The 15651-nt window shown below is 39.5% G+C and overlaps 1 protein-coding gene across 1 annotated transcript; it reads left to right on the plus strand.

Annotated features, from left to right (window-relative positions):
• Positions 1-426: 426 nt before the first annotated feature.
• On the plus strand, positions 427-15211 carry kif11 (kinesin family member 11). The gene is made up of 27 exons (XM_037781774.1): positions 427-613; positions 2532-2619; positions 3184-3313; positions 3529-3626; positions 4265-4343; positions 4464-4649; positions 5024-5148; positions 5270-5360; positions 5963-6108; positions 6617-6713; positions 6844-6939; positions 7072-7160; positions 7903-7990; positions 8280-8353; positions 8462-8576; positions 8993-9064; positions 10117-10252; positions 10690-10862; positions 11004-11129; positions 11365-11520; positions 12326-12465; positions 12583-12743; positions 12832-12950; positions 13729-13951; positions 14059-14219; positions 14387-14497; positions 14929-15211. The coding sequence occupies exons 2-27, from the start codon at positions 2543-2545 to the stop codon at positions 15037-15039; spliced, it is 3180 nt and encodes a 1059-aa protein (XP_037637702.1). The 5' UTR covers positions 427-613; positions 2532-2542; the 3' UTR covers positions 15040-15211.
• Positions 15212-15651: the final 440 nt, after the last annotated feature.

A 15651-nucleotide genomic window follows, 5' to 3' on the forward strand; every position in this document is an offset into this window, starting at 1 on the left:
TATATTAACCCCCGGTATGTTTTGTGTTTTATGTTACTTTTTTTATTTATTTTATTTGTATATGTTTTTTTATTATCATTAATAATAATAATAATAATACACTTTATTTATATAGTGCTATTCTAAAAACTCAAAGACACTTTACATAGATAAAAAGATTATAAAACAAGGACATCATAAAAAATATATATATATATATATTATTTATCCCTTTATTTCCTTTATATGCATTCACCTATGTGTCGATTTAACTGTTTTTTGTATTGTTTACAAATTTAAAATAAAGTTTATTGAATTTTTTTTTTTTTTACAATACTACACTAACCTCCCGTGATGCACCGCGCCTCGAATCCTTCTAACCAATCACGTTGTTTGTTTGGACCGTTACTCTCCTCTCATTGGCTGAGCGGGAAATTTAAATGTTCCGTTTGAACTGTTTCCAGCCGGAGGTTTTAGAGCGGTACAGAAGCTGTCTGAGGACGGACACTCGGGTTATCGGAGGAGCCAGAAACACGATAAATATATAACTTACAAATCATACTACTGGTGGAAACAACACGCGGATAATTGGTTAAAAGAGAAGAGGACGACGACACGTGAACGACGTCATTCGGTGAGTCGAGTAACGTCCGTTTAAATCCAAGCTAACATGCTAATAAGCTAATGTCCACTTGTCGTTATCTAACAGCATTTCTCTCAGTCAATACTCACTTTGTAACAGTCTCTACTGCTCTATATTCACTTTGTAACAGTCTCTACTGCTCTATATTCACTTTGTAACAGTCTCTACTGCTCTATATTCACTTTTAACAGTCTCTACTGCTCTATATTCACTTTTAACAGTCTCTACTGCTCTATATTCACCTTTTAACAGTCTCTACTGCACTATATTCACCTTTTAACAGTCTCTACTGCTCTATATTCACTTTTAACAGTCTCTACTGCTCTATATTCACTTTTAAAAAGTCTCTACTGCACTATATTCACCTTTTAACAGTCTCTACTGCACTATATTCACTTTTAACAGTCTCTACTGCTCTATATTCACTTTTAACAGTCTCTACTGCACTATATTCACCTTTTAACAGTCTCTACTGCACTATATTCACTTTTTAACAGTCTCTTCTGCACTATATTCACTTTTAACAGTCTCTACTGCTCTATATTCACCTTTTAACAGTCTCTACTGCACTATATTCACCTTTTAACAGTCTCTACTGCACTATATTCACTTTTTAACAGTCTCTACTGCACTATATTCACTTTTAACAGTCTCTACTGCACTATATTCACTTTTAACAGTCTCTACTGCACTATATTCACTTTTAACAGTCTCTTCTGCACTATATTCACTTTTAACAGTCTCTACTGCACTATATTCACTTTTAACAGTCTCTACTGCACTATATTCACTTTTAACAGTCTCTACTGCACTATATTCACTTTTAACAGTCTCTACTGCACTATATTCACCTTTTAACAGTCTCTACTGCACTATATTCACTTTTAACAATCTCTACTGCACTATATTCACTTTTTAACAGTCTCTACTGCACTATATTCACTTTTTAACAGTCTCTTCTGCACTATATTCACTTTTAACAGTCTCTACTGCACTATATTCACTTTTAGCAGTCTCTACTGCACTATATTCACCTTTTAAAAAGTCTTTTCTGCACTATATTCACTTTTAAAAGTCTCTTCTGCACTATATTCACTTTTAACAGTCTCTACTGCACTATATTCACTTTTTGAAAGTCTCTTCTGCACTATTCACTTTTTTTAAAAGTCCTGTATCACAGCTGTTATCCTGCACTATATTCAGTTTTAACTCTTTTCTTCATCTCCTTGTATTTTTATATCCGGTATATTTCTTTGTACTTTGTACTTTGCACTACTAACTTTTTTATTGCCTTTTTACTAACATGTTTTGCACTATGGAACTGTGATGCTGGAAACTTGAATTTCCCTCGGGATCAATAAAGTTACTATCTATCTATCTATCTATCTATAAAATTGTCTAAATATTATATATTCGTGACATCAGTAATGGACAGAAATCCTGACAGCTTGTTTCAAATGCAGAGTTTCTGAATATTTTGTAAATAGTTTTGGCCTGAAATTGCATTAGATAATGCATCTAACCCCTTATTTTGTATTTTTGTAATTTTATAATGATGGTAAATATGTTTCAATAGTTGTTAAACTACTGTGTTAATTACTGTGCAATATTTTCAGGTGGAATTTCATTTCATTCTCACTGTGCAATATCATTTTCCACCTGTGCAATTTTGTTAATAGTCTGTTTATTGTCAATACTGTATATACTGCTCCTATTTTTTATACTTCCTTCTATTTAAATGGTTCATATTTTGATACACTTTGTTTAGCTCTTTTTACTGTGTTAGCTGATGCATCTTGTTTTTTTGCACTATCCCCTTTGCTGTTGTACACTGCAAATTTCCCCACTGTGGGACTAATAAAGGAATATCGTATCTTATCTTATTTAAAGTGTGTAATTATACTTTCAGACTCTGCAGCCATGTCTTCTTCACACAACCTGAGTGGAGTGAAGCGGGAGGAGAAGGGGAGAAACATCCAGGTCGTTGTCAGATGCAGGTACGGACAGAAAACTAGAGGTGGAAGAAATATTCAGACCTTTTTACTGAAGTAAAAGTAGCAATAATACAGTGCAGAAAGCAGGTTAAAAGTCCTGCATTCATATCAGTATCTAAATATACTTAAAGTACTTATTATACAGAATTTCAGAATAATATATTGTATTTATTGATGCATTAATGTGTTCTCGACATATTACATGAGCTTTATATTCTGCTGCTGGGGAGTTCAATCTATAATAATAGCTTTTATTTGTTGATTTTATTTTGTGTTAATAATCCAAATCTGCAAAGTTACTAAAGGTATCAAATAAATGTAACGTTAGTGAAGTAAAAAATACTATATTTACCATAATGTAGTGGAGTAGTAAAGTGTGGTGGTGGAGCATAAAATGGACAAGTAAAGTACAGGACAAGTACCTCGACATTTTACTTCAGTATAGTACGTGGTTACTGCAGAAAACCAACTTTTATTTATGTTTATCTCCACTGTTGTCATTGGTGAATCCATTGATCTGCAGATGATGTTATTCAGAGAAGTCACATCTGTCTCTGCTATTTTCAGGCCTTTTAACACGATGGAGCGCAAGTCGTCCTACGGGGTCATGGACTGCGATCCAAGCAGGAAGGAGGTGATCGTGAAGACCGGAGGGGTCAACGACAAGGCGTCACGAAAGACCTACACGTTTGACATGGTGAGTGGATGCAGACACTTTTTCGCCCCTGAGGAGGAGAATCCTAAAGACGTCCAGGTCTGATCCTAATGATTGGTATCGGGGCAGATTTTAATGGATCTGTATGTCATATGTCACTCCAGATGATTAATGTTAAATAACTTATATCAGAGGTCCACTGGAGGTTAATTCCCTCTGTTCATTTTTATCTTTTAAATATAATATTTCTTCCACAGGTATTTGGTCAAGCTGCCAAGCAGATTGATGTGTACAGGAGCGTTGTTTGCCCCATTCTGGATGAAGTCATTATGGGATATAACTGCACTGTTTTTGCGTGAGTGATCTTTTGCTCAGAATGGTTTTAATTAGGGCTGGCAATCGATTCAAATATTGAATCGCAATTAATCGCATGATTGTCCATAGTTAATCGCAAATTACTCGTTCATTTTTATCTGTTCAAAATGTACCTTAAAGGGAGATTTGTCAAGTATTTAATACCCTTATCAACATGGGAGTGGGCAAATATGCTGCTTTATGCAAATGTATGTATATATTTATTATTGTAAATCAATTAACAACACAAAACAATGACAAATATTGTCCAGAAACCCTCATTCACATATCGTGAGGTCAGAGGTCAAGGGATCCGTTTGAAAATGACCATGGCAGTTTTTCCTCGTCATACTTTAGCATAAGTTTGGAGCGTTATTTAGTCTCCTTTGCGACAAGCATGGTTCACATGGTTGGTAACAATGGATTCCTTAGGTTTTCTAGTTTCATATATATCGTCTCTCTAGCTTTAAAACTGCGTTAAAGAAATTAGTGGCATTAAAAGGGATTTGCATTATCGTGTTAACTTTGACAGCCCTAATTTTAATACTTCAGTTAATTAATATCAATTAATTTCTGTTGTGAATTGTACTGGAATTTTTTTATGGACATGAGATAACAACGTGTCGCTGTGTTGTTCAGCTACGGTCAGACTGGAACAGGAAAGACGTTCACTATGGAGGGAGAGAGGAGTCCAGACGAGGAGTTCACCTGGGAGGAGGTAAGAGAAGAGAGGAGCCATAAATCACTTTAAATTTCTGCTACTTGTTTGCATAATCAAATCCACAGTGACAGAGCCGTATAGAGCAGAAACCGAGCTGATAAACTCTTTGGTTTTTAGGACCCTCTGGCCGGCATCATCCCCAGAACGCTGCACCAGATCTTTGAGAAGCTTTCTGAGAACGGCACCGAGTTCTCCGTCAAAGTCTCCCTGCTGGAGATCTACAACGAGGAGCTGTTCGACCTGCTCAGCCCCAGCGATGACGTCAACGAGCGGCTGCAGCTCTTCGACGACCCGCGGAACAAGGTAACTTGTGTTAAATATCTGCTGTTGTGATTCAGGGGTATGTCTTTTGAAAGTATCCTGCAGTTCTTGCAGCCTTGGTGTAGCGCTTGCCGCATTGACTCCGTGTGAGCTTGTTGTGTTACTTCTGTCCTTTTATAAAGGGAAACATGTTGGGAACTGCACGGTTTGCTTTTCTTGAATTTGCTTATTATGCTTCCCTCGCAACAAAATTAATAAAAACATTTTCCCAAAATGTTAAACTATTCCTTTAATGGAGCACAGTGTTTATGACAGCTCATATAGATCAGTTAAAATAAATGATACATTTTGTTGATGTTTTTCTGTCTTCTGTGACGTACTGAGCTCCGTTCTGACGGCCGTGTTGTGTGTTGCAGCGCGGCGTGGTGGTGAAGGGTCTGGAGGAGGTGACGGTTCACAACAAATATGAAGTTTATCAGATCCTGGAGAGAGGATCAGCCAAGAGGAGGACGGCCTCCACGCTCATGAACGCCTACTCCAGGTACTCACCGAGAGTAAACTAAATGGCACACTTCCAGATGATTCCTGTACAACAAGCTGAGTCCAATATTTACCACCTTGGCTGACTTTGTTTACCATTTCCCTCTCGTTTCTCTGCATAGTCGCTCCCACTCGGTGTTCTCGGTCACCATTCACATGAAGGAGATCACTCTGGATGGAGAGGAGCTGGTGAAGATCGGCAAACTCAATCTGGTAATAATACATATACATGAGCGGTTTAACCTTATTTACTCCACCCCTCTTTTTCATGGACCATTTTTTTTCTTTTTTAGGGGGAACAGAGGGTCTTTAGGGGTTCGATAGCAGGTCAACAGTGTATGTCACATAGAAGTGGTGTACATCATCTGAATGCTGGAAACCTGGAGATTAATTTGGAATGCTGCTCAGCACTGTGTGTCAAGTTGTTCTAGTCACAAATCAGAAATAAACAAATAATCCATTCATTCATTAATTAAAATACATGGTCAAAGAACCCCTTCTGAAAATTGGCATCCCAGTCTGTCTTTGCCCAAATTTAGCCTAACTTCGGACCGTTATTTAGCGGTTGGTAATGGATTCTTTAGGTTTCTAGTTTCATATGATACCTCTATCTTTTAAGACGACCTATCAATAATATTTCTGCAACAGTAATTATTAGGCTGAAATAAGGTAATAATAAGCTGTGAGTCAAGTATATATTGATATATTTAAAGAAGGATCAGTACATATGTCAGTTCCTGTGAAAAGTCTCTTTATTTTCCATTCATAAAGTAGAAAATTGCAGAACACAAACTTCCCCTCTCCTCCCTCTTCAGGTGGATCTGGCTGGCAGTGAGAACATCGGACGATCGGGTGCGGTGGACAAGCGAGCTCGCGAGGCGGGAAACATCAACCAGTCTCTGCTGACGCTGGGCCGAGTGATCACCGCTCTGGTGGAGAAAAGGCCTCACATCCCGTACAGGTAGAGGAATCAAGTCCTTCCTTTTATTCTCTGTAGCTCTTCTCTTTAATGTACTTAACTGGAGAAGAGTTGTAGATCTGTACTAAAAATCTAACTTTCGGGTATTTATCCTACCCTCAATGACATGAATTGGGTGGACAAAATAATAGGGACACCTATCAGTATAACGCAAATCAAAAGAACCACAAACTACATCCTCCAATAAGACCATAAAGTTGAATCAACACCTCTCTAAAACATCTGAACATTATAATGTTCAAGAAGAAGATTTTATTGCAGGACTGTTGTATTATTATTGTTAAACTGCATTACTTTTAGCTAGTTGTACCTAATAAACTGGCAACTGAGTTTACTGAGCAGATCTTTTTTAATGGTGACACAGTTTCTAAATGACCTCAGACCTAGTTTGGCATTTCTGTACTGCAATTACTTGTTGCTCTTGTTCTGGATGACTTATGGGTTTAGTTGTAATTACTAGTTAGATAAATGATATGTACTCTTCTCACAGAGAGTCTAAGCTGACCAGAATCCTGCAGGACTCTCTGGGAGGACGAACCAAAACCTCCATCATCGCCACCGTGTCGCCTTCCTCCAGCAACATGGAGGTACGTTCTGTCCTCTGTGAATACGTGCTTATGTTGCTGACATTTCTACTTCTCATTGCTCCAGTATACACTTTGCTCCTCCGACTCCGTGGATGCTCACGATGATGTGATATTCTCTCTGTCCGTGCAGGAGACTCTGAGCACGCTGGAGTACGCCAGCAGAGCCAAGAACATCATGAACAAACCCGAGGTCAACCAGAAACTCACCAAGAGGACGCTCATTAAGGTGGATGAGATTGATATCACAATTTAAAGGGATGCAAACACATCCAAATTACTTGCTGCATGTCAGGAAATGTCTTTGATATCATTTCATCGTCTTTAAGGAAAATACTGACTTGTGTTTCTGTCCTCTCAGGAATACACGGAGGAGATCGAGCGTCTGAAGCGCGACCTGGCCGCCACTCGAGACAAGAACGGAGTTTATCTGTCTGCAGAGAACTACGAGTAAGTCGCATAAAAACACACCGTTTTATTTGTTTAAGTTCATCATCCTTTAGCCAAAGAGTATAGAAGCAAAGAGATGAAACTGGTGCTTTTTTGAAAACAGCCACTAGATGGTGCTGCAGAAACGCTGCTGAATCCAGAGTTATTTTCCTCGACATAATGAACATGCATCAGACCCACGGGACTGCACCGCCCTGCACGCTCCTATGACATATCCAGAAAGTAGTTTAAAAAGGCCCATCACAGTTTCCAAGAATCAAAGTCAAAGGTGACGCCTTCAACTGTCTCTTGTGTTATACAACCAGCAGTCAAAAACTAAAACATATTCAATTTACAGTGATGGAGAAGTACTAAAATCTCCACGTTTGTGAAGTGGCAGCCAGATCATTTTGTAATTTGCTTGATAAATTACTTAAGACAATCAATCAATTATCGAAATTGACGTTATTATTAAAATGGTTATTAAACTCTCCAGAAATGATAATGCAGTCCTAAAAAAAGGGGAAAAAGTTGAGCTCTTTAAGTTCTTTTGTAGAGAAGACATCAGGATATTTATATCATTTTGGATCTGTTTTTATATTTAACATTTTATTTCACTTAATAAATTCAACAAGGAAGTGGAACATAGAAAAGTATTTTTTTACAGACTCGTACTTTTAATAATTTAGAGATGCTTGATTGCAGCTTGTGTCTTCTGTTCTGCTGTAACAGAAACAAACTGACAGTCCTGTGTGTGTTTCAGGACCATGTTGGGTCAGATCAGCTCTCACGAGGAGCACACGGTCGAGAACACCGACAAGATCGCTGCCATGGAGGAGGAGATCAAGAAGGTACGCAGGTCTCAGTTTGCTGTTTTTCTTAGTTTTATCTATGACAGTAAATTGAATATCAAGTGTGATGTATATATATTTTTTTAATTTTACATCCCCTGGCCTCTTAAATCTCATGAAATAAATGCCTATATGCTAGCCAGTTCACACGTTTGCACTCACATATTACTTTCTGTCACTAGAAAGTATATTTTGATGTTTTTGTTGATATTCATTAGTATTTTATCTTCGCTGCTGTTGTCGTTTCTTTCTGCATCAGCTGTCACTCACAGTTTGTTTCTCTCTGCAGGTGACTGAGCTGTTTGCGGACAGTAAAACCAGACTGGAGCAGTGCACCGTAGACCTGGATGAGAAGCAGCAGAGGTGATGCATTATACAAAAATCCTTCAACATTTGAAATGAGACTGCAGCAGTTTAAACCACAGTCAAATTCTGCATTTTAAAGAGTGTGTTTTTCTGCGTTGGTTTCAGGCTGGAGGAGACGAGTCGAGACCTGCATCTGACTAAAGAGAAGCTGAGTCAGGAAGAGTTCGTCTGCTTGGAGCTCACCTCAGTGCAGGAATCTCTCTATAACACAGCAGGACAGGTACGGACGAGCTTTATTGATACGCTTTAATATACATGACATTGTGTGTTAATGCTCTGATGTTTTATCAGCTAGATTTAGATGTTGGTTAGTTTAATTTAGCTTTTTTTTCACCCCTTCTCTTTTTCTGTTCCTTTTTTTTCTTCATGTACTTTACCATCCTATTAATAATGTCTCATTCTTGTAATGCTCTATCCTGTGTGTAACTTCCTGTCTTTTAGCTGTTTTTCACCCAACTTCCTTTTTTCAGAAAATATTTTTTATCTTGTTTGCACTCAGCTGTGTAAAACATTTATCAGTCGGTGTGATCAGTATCAATCAATCTGAATACATTCATTTTACTTTTGGTGAGAATTTCTCAGCAGCACGCTTCAAATCTTGTTTAACATATTTGTGCTTTGTGTGTCGTCCTTCAGCTGCTGAGTACAGTGGATGCCAGCACCAGTGACGTGTCGGGTCTCCAGGACAAGCTGGACAGGAAGAAAAAGGTCACGCTCTTTTCAAACGGCACACACGTTCTCTGTCAAGTGAAAATGATGCATCTCCCAAATGTTGTTTTTCAGATCAACTGAAGAAAATTCCCCTGCGTCCTAAGCTAAATAAAACCATTTATTTTATTACTTGCCACTGATACAAATTGTTTTATTTATTATTGGTTATCAAATAACAAAAAAAGACTAAAGTTAATTGTCACGTTTTATCCGCCTTGCTGTCAAACTTGCGGCAAACTGCTCAATACATAGTTAGTTGGAGTTTCGCCCACATCTTCTCTAATGCCACCCAACTAAACTCCTGTTTCCAGGATAATTGAAATTCTCGCTTGCTCATCATCTCATAAACTTTTGTCTTTACCCACCGCCTTATCACGAGTGCCTGATCGGTACTGCACATGTGCAACTCTCAACAGAGATGAGAAGGAAGCTCAAGGTGGCTTCAAGTTAAGTTTATATGTAGAGCACATTTAAAAACAACAAAATGTGATCAACGTGCTGTACTGTGGTAGAACAACAATGCAATATATAAGATGGCTCACTCCTGAGCTACTTCCATCATCAGCTCCGGAAAAAAAACAATGTGTTAAACTATTTTTTGAGCTGCTAGATTTACTAGCCCGACGTGGCATTTTGCTTGCCCAAGTGGGCAATCCTTATTGTTGAGCACTGGGTGAAACAGTCCAAAACCCAAAGTTATTGAATTATAAATGATATCAAACAGAAAATCAGAAAATCTTTACAAGTTGATTAATATTTAGTTTATGTTTGATTGAGTTTGTCAGATGTTTGAGTGTATAATTGTAGACCTGCATGGACATCAATGTATCTGACAAAACAACAAGAGTAATTCTAAAGCGTTGTATCAGTCTATGACGTTGATATTTGATGTTTCCCTGTGACATAATTATGTTAAATTGTATAAATGAATACATATAAAGTACACAAATATGACCTTTAGTTGCTGGACATATCAGCAACACCATCTGTGCACCTTTTTGACTTTCCATTATCAGGACTAACAAATACACACTTGATTGTAATTGCAGGTGGAGCAGCACAACAGTGAGATCCAGCAGAGCTTTTCTCAGCGGATGGAGGGAGCGCTCGGCAACATGCAGCGCTGCGTTCAGCAGCAAGGAGCAAAACACCACGACATGCTGAGCAGCTACTCGCGGGCCGTCGGTGAGAACAGAGATCTGAAGAGATCTAACCTGTAGTGGAGATATAAACATGTAAAGTTATCCTCAGGGTGGCGATAGAGGAGCAGTTACTAAAGTGTCATTAAAATCTATTAAAGGGTTCATCCTCTGAGGAGCAGGAATGTGCTCAAGAAATGTCATTGCAATCTTGCATATTCAGAGTCTCAAATGAGGGAATAAGAGGTGGTGTAATCTGTCATGTTGTCCATCTTTATATACAGTCTATAAACAGAGAGACCAAGTTGTTGTTGCCATCCTCTCAAAATGTTAAGATTTGTGACCAGAGATACTGTCAGGAAGAACAGTAAAGTCTGATATTTAGGAAATCAGAGAACCTGTCAAATTAGTTTTTGATTATATTTATGGATAGATAAAGGTGTCTAACTTCCTAATTCTGTCCGTCTCCGCTTTTCCGTGCAGACGATGTGCTTGTGATGAACGAGGCGGCGCTGAAAGGAGCCCTGACCACCGTGGAGTCCTTCGTGGGTGGAGTCGGGCAGCTGGTGAACGAGGGCGTGACTCGCTGTCGGGACAGAGTGCAGCAACAGGAGGCGCTGTGTCTGCAGGACAAGGAGAGCCTGCTGCAGCTGCTGGTGAGGACAACAAGGACAATCCACACAGTTTAATAGACACGATGAAGGCTAATGTATTTGGTTTGAAGTTGGGATTGGCCAAATTAAACAGCACAACAAAAAACATATTTGAGTGCTTTCTTTCTTTTTATGTGTGTGTAGGAAGAGCATCGACAGGACATGGAGGACGTGCTGGTGGCTCGGACTCTGATGGGTCTGTCGGCTGTGAAGGAGCTCAACGACACTCTGAGAGTCACCGTGGAGACGCAGCGAGCTCTGACCGACAAGGTGAGTCCATATCTGTGTTCGGTCTTCTTTTTTATACCAATAAAATATAAAAAAATACAATAAAAGGAATCAGTTGAAATTATATTCATACAGTATTTGATAGTGTCTTCATTTGGAAAAATGGATGTTTAATGTGTGACTGTTTTAAGACCTTTTTATAAACATGTTAACCTTTTTTCACAAAGTATCTCTGTGCTAAACCTCCTCGTCATTTTCATTATCTCCCCCCTCTCAGGTGGAGGAGATGAAGGAGGTGGGGGTGTTCTTCAGCGGCCTGGTTCGGAAGCTGGCCGGGCTGCGGGAGGAAGCCGTGCAGGGCCTGAGCTCACTGCAGGCCGAACATGACAAGCTGGAGGACGAGATCCGACAGGCGCAGGACAGACAGCAGACGGTAAGAGCTGGTCTGCAGGACCCGATGCAGATTCATTCTTCCAGCAGCTTCTGTCCCATTTTAGTTTGAATTTAAAAGGAGAAATCAAATTGATTTAGTCTGAGATGACAAATTTGATTTGACGACGTCCACACTAAGCTGGTTAGATTAGTAAATACATATTCCCCCCCCCCCATCCAGACTTTTCTCACCAAAAAATGTAGCTTTTCCAAAACAGCTTCCACATGTTTCACCTTTTAAAAGTAAATAATCTTATGAGTTTTAGTGCAAAATGGAAATAACAAAGTCACATAAACCGGGTCTTTTTCTACTTGAACCTCTTCCATTCCACCCTCTTTACCGTAGACCCGTTTTTGTCTCTTTTAGGGGGGTACAGGGGGTCTTTAGGTGGACATAGGAGGTCAACAGTGTCACACAGAAGTGGTGTACATCATCTGAAAGCTGGGAACCTGAAGATTAATTAATTAATTAATTAATTAATTAAGATCATAATCTTTTGATTTAAACATTGTCCACAAGCTGAGTTTCGGTTTCTGCCGTTAGACATTTCTTTAATACTTTAAAATATTTTCAAATCTTAAAGGATGATATTTAACTCCCCTGTCGTTTAATGTATGCAAACTAAAAGATTATTTTGATAATGGGATCCATTTTTAATTTCTATTATACATATTGATACATCTCTACGTCTTTAAATACTGGTGTTGTCACCCCACTGCTTTATAAAGGGCTAGTGACATCGGTCACAGATATTTTTGTAAATGTAAAATGAAACTAACATGATTACTGTGCTTCCTGCTGTCAGGGTATGAAGCAGGCCATGCAGATCCTGCAGGACCAGCTCAACCTGCTGACAATTGAGACCCAGAAGGACTATACTGATCTGCGCTCGGCCTCCAAAGCTCTGCAGAAACCTCTCAAGACCCTCCAGGAGAACATCAGCAGGTGAGTCACAGACAGACTGACGGACAAACACCAGGAAGGCTTGTCAAAGTCAAATTTAGGGTCAATTATCAGCTACTAAAATTGTGTTTATATCCATTTCTTTCACGCTGTGTGCAGCGGTTGCAGCACAGTAGAGCGCCAGGCCTCGGCCCAGGCTGACCTCCTCTCCTCCACCTCCTCCGCGCTCGCCTCCTCTCTGCGTCTGAACGCCGACGAAAGCCAGCAAGCGCTGGAGGAGATGACGGGCTGCTGCTCCCACCTCCACAGCTCCGTGTCCGGTACGTAATTCATCATTTAAACCTTAAACCCACATCTACAGTACATTCAGTGTACATCGTTGCTGATGCTGTCGATCTGTGACTGCAGGTCTTGTCCAGCGTGACCTCCAGTGGAGCTCCAGAGTTCGGGAGCATGCAGAGACTCAAGCCCAGGAACACCTTTCCCTGATGGGGAAGATTTCCTCTGAAGCCCAGAGCCTCCATCAGGTAAAAACGGCCTCTGATCGCTGCACGTTTATGTCTTATTAGTTTGATTTACTAATAATAATCAACATAAGATTTTCCGTGGAGTATTGCTTTAGGTGAATACACTCAAATCTTATCTTATTGACTGACTATTTTTCAGTTGCAAGTAGGTTTTTATGTATTTAGCATCAGTGTATGTTTTATTATGTTCTTAGTAGGGCTGTCAATCATTACAATATTTAATCACATGATTGTCCAAAGTTAATCTCGATTAATCGCACATTTTTTATCTGTTCATATGTAGCTTAAAGGGAGATTTTTCTACTGATACATTTAGAAACTGAAGACAGGTAGAGCATAATTAATATTAAATATAGTCCCACTTTTCACTAGAGCAAATGTTTTTCTATTTCATGTTGTGTTGTGCAACGTTTTGGTGCTTTGTAGGAATAATTTTTTTCCTCTAGCTGTTCCTCTACCCCGGTCTTTTTATGTATGTGGAATGTTTTTTATGGGTGGAAGCCTAATCCAAATTTCTTACAATGCTGGACAATAAAGTGAATCTTGAAAATCTACCTTCTTATAGTCTTTAAAAGTGTTCTGAGAAGTTTGTAATTTGTTCCACAAAACATCCTGTTGTTGAAAACCTACTGAACTTAATTTCTGCAGGTAATACTGTACCTGCGGACGCTTGATTATGCTGAAGTTTGAGGTTTCACTGTATCAGAACAAACGCTTCACCTGGGAGATAAAACTTGCCCAAACGTGCCCGTACTCTAATCCTTCCTCTTCTCTCCAGAGCGTCGAGACGCGCTGCTCTGAACAGCTCCGGACAGCCGAAGAGGAGCTGTCTGGTCGGCAGGAGGAGGTGAAGCGGTCTCTGACGGCCGTGCAGAACCAGACCTCCCTGGACCGGACTGTCCTGGACCAACAGCAGGCCGAGCTCCGGGACCGCTTAGAGACGAGCCAACAGCTGGTCCACGGCTTCCTGCAGGAGGAGCTGCAGCAGGACATTCCCACAGGTAAGTTATCCGAAATGTGGCCTTTTGGAGAGAAGGTACAAAGTGTCTGGTGTTTTCAAGTCCTTGAACCTGTCCCAGTTATAAACCAGTTCTGCTGTTGCCCTCAGGTGCGACCCCTCAGCGTCGGGAGTTTGCGTATCCCAGGCGGCTGGAAAAGTCGCGGAGCCGCGGCGAGTTGCTGGAGACCCTGAGGAGGCAGCAGGAGGAGCTGCAGGCCGCCATAGATGAGGAGGAGGATGAAGAGGACAAAAACAGCCAGGTTGATCACGTACGTTTACTGTTTTGTATTCTCCTACGTAGGATGGATCCTCCAGTAATCAGGTTAACCTAATTTAATAGGTTAATGAGAATGTGACATCTAGTGGCTGAATGTGATAATAACACCTTTTAATTTCTGCTCCATTTTCACGGCTTGTTCCTCTTTATTGTGTCCAGGACTCTCTGGAGGACGAGCTGAGTACCTGTAATGAAAGCTTGGCCACAGAGCCGTCCTTCGTCGACGAGAACCTCGTCTTCAACGAGAGCAAACGCGTTCCCTTCTTCAAGGTGAGCAGCAAAGGTTGAAAAATGTCTGGAAGTTTTACATAGGGATGCCTCGCCATTTAGCTTGTGTTGTCACGATGCCAAAGTTCAGACTTTGATACGATACCCTGCCTAAATATCTTGATACGATACTGAAACGATACCACGGCAACGATCTAAAACATCTGGAAAAGTAATGGAATAATAGATGACAGAACATGGAACTTTTTATTAAATAAAAATGTTAAAATGTGCTTTTCCCCTCATTCTTAAAGTATCGATAGAAATAAAACGGGGTATCGTAGCGTTTTTAACTGCAGGGTATCACGATACCTTTTGTAGTATCAGTATACAGTGCATCACTACATTTAGCATGAACGCTCACCCAACTTTCAGCACATTTTACTGTGTACTGATAACGATGATTCTATAATCTGATTATTTCCCTTTTCCAGCAAAAGAAGGGCGGTAAGAAAGACACAAAGAACAACGCCAGGCAGAAAACCTCAGAAAACGAAGCCTCAACACCTCATAAATCCAGACTACCACTCCGCTCTCAGAACTAAAGAACAGTTAATGTATTCTTCTTAAACGATGTCTTTACTGTCCAACTCTTTCTTATGTTTTTAATCTTTTTTGTCTTCTAAATGTTAAGATACTGTGTAACAAACTGTGTTTTAGTGCCGTAATGGTCTCGACATTTTCAAGTTGCTTGTAAAATTAAAGAGATTTATACTTGTTGTATACTTTCCGTCAATTGTTAATTCCAGTAGATAAAATGTGTACAGTGATATGCACTTTCTTTATTCTAAGAGATGGAATAGGATTTAATCATGTCCAAAATCATGTCCAAAATGAGGAACTAAAGCTTTGGTGAAACATTTTTTTTTTTTTTAAAGAGAAGCACTCACAGCGTCATTATTCACACGTGGTCAAGTGACGCATTTCCAGTAATTTCTAACTGATTAAGTTGAGCTTAGACTGTGGGGAGCATTTTTCAGATCTGCCAAGTAGGTTTTCACATACAAGGAATTTGCTTTGGTGTACAGACATAAAATATAGAATAGAAAAAATGGCAATAAAAATATTTTAAAAATACTATTTAAAAATATGTAAAATGTAACAAAAAAAGAAAAAGCGAGGCAAGAATGACGGATGTACAAAGGTTCACAGTGCTA

The sequence above is a fragment of the Sebastes umbrosus genome, chromosome 10 (genome assembly GCF_015220745.1).
Source record: "Sebastes umbrosus isolate fSebUmb1 chromosome 10, fSebUmb1.pri, whole genome shotgun sequence".
NCBI lineage: Eukaryota > Metazoa > Chordata > Actinopteri > Perciformes > Sebastidae > Sebastes > Sebastes umbrosus.

Coding starts and splice junctions, on each gene's coding strand:
- kif11 (XM_037781774.1), top strand. CDS start 2,543: ATGTCTTCTTCACACAACCTGAGTGGAGTGAAGCGGGAGGAGAAGGGG. Junction 9,065..10,116: donor AGCTGGACAGGAAGAAAAAG/GTCACGCTCTTT, acceptor TTGTAATTGCAG/GTGGAGCAGCACAACAGTGA. Junction 14,220..14,386: donor AAAACAGCCAGGTTGATCAC/GTACGTTTACTG, acceptor TATTGTGTCCAG/GACTCTCTGGAGGACGAGCT.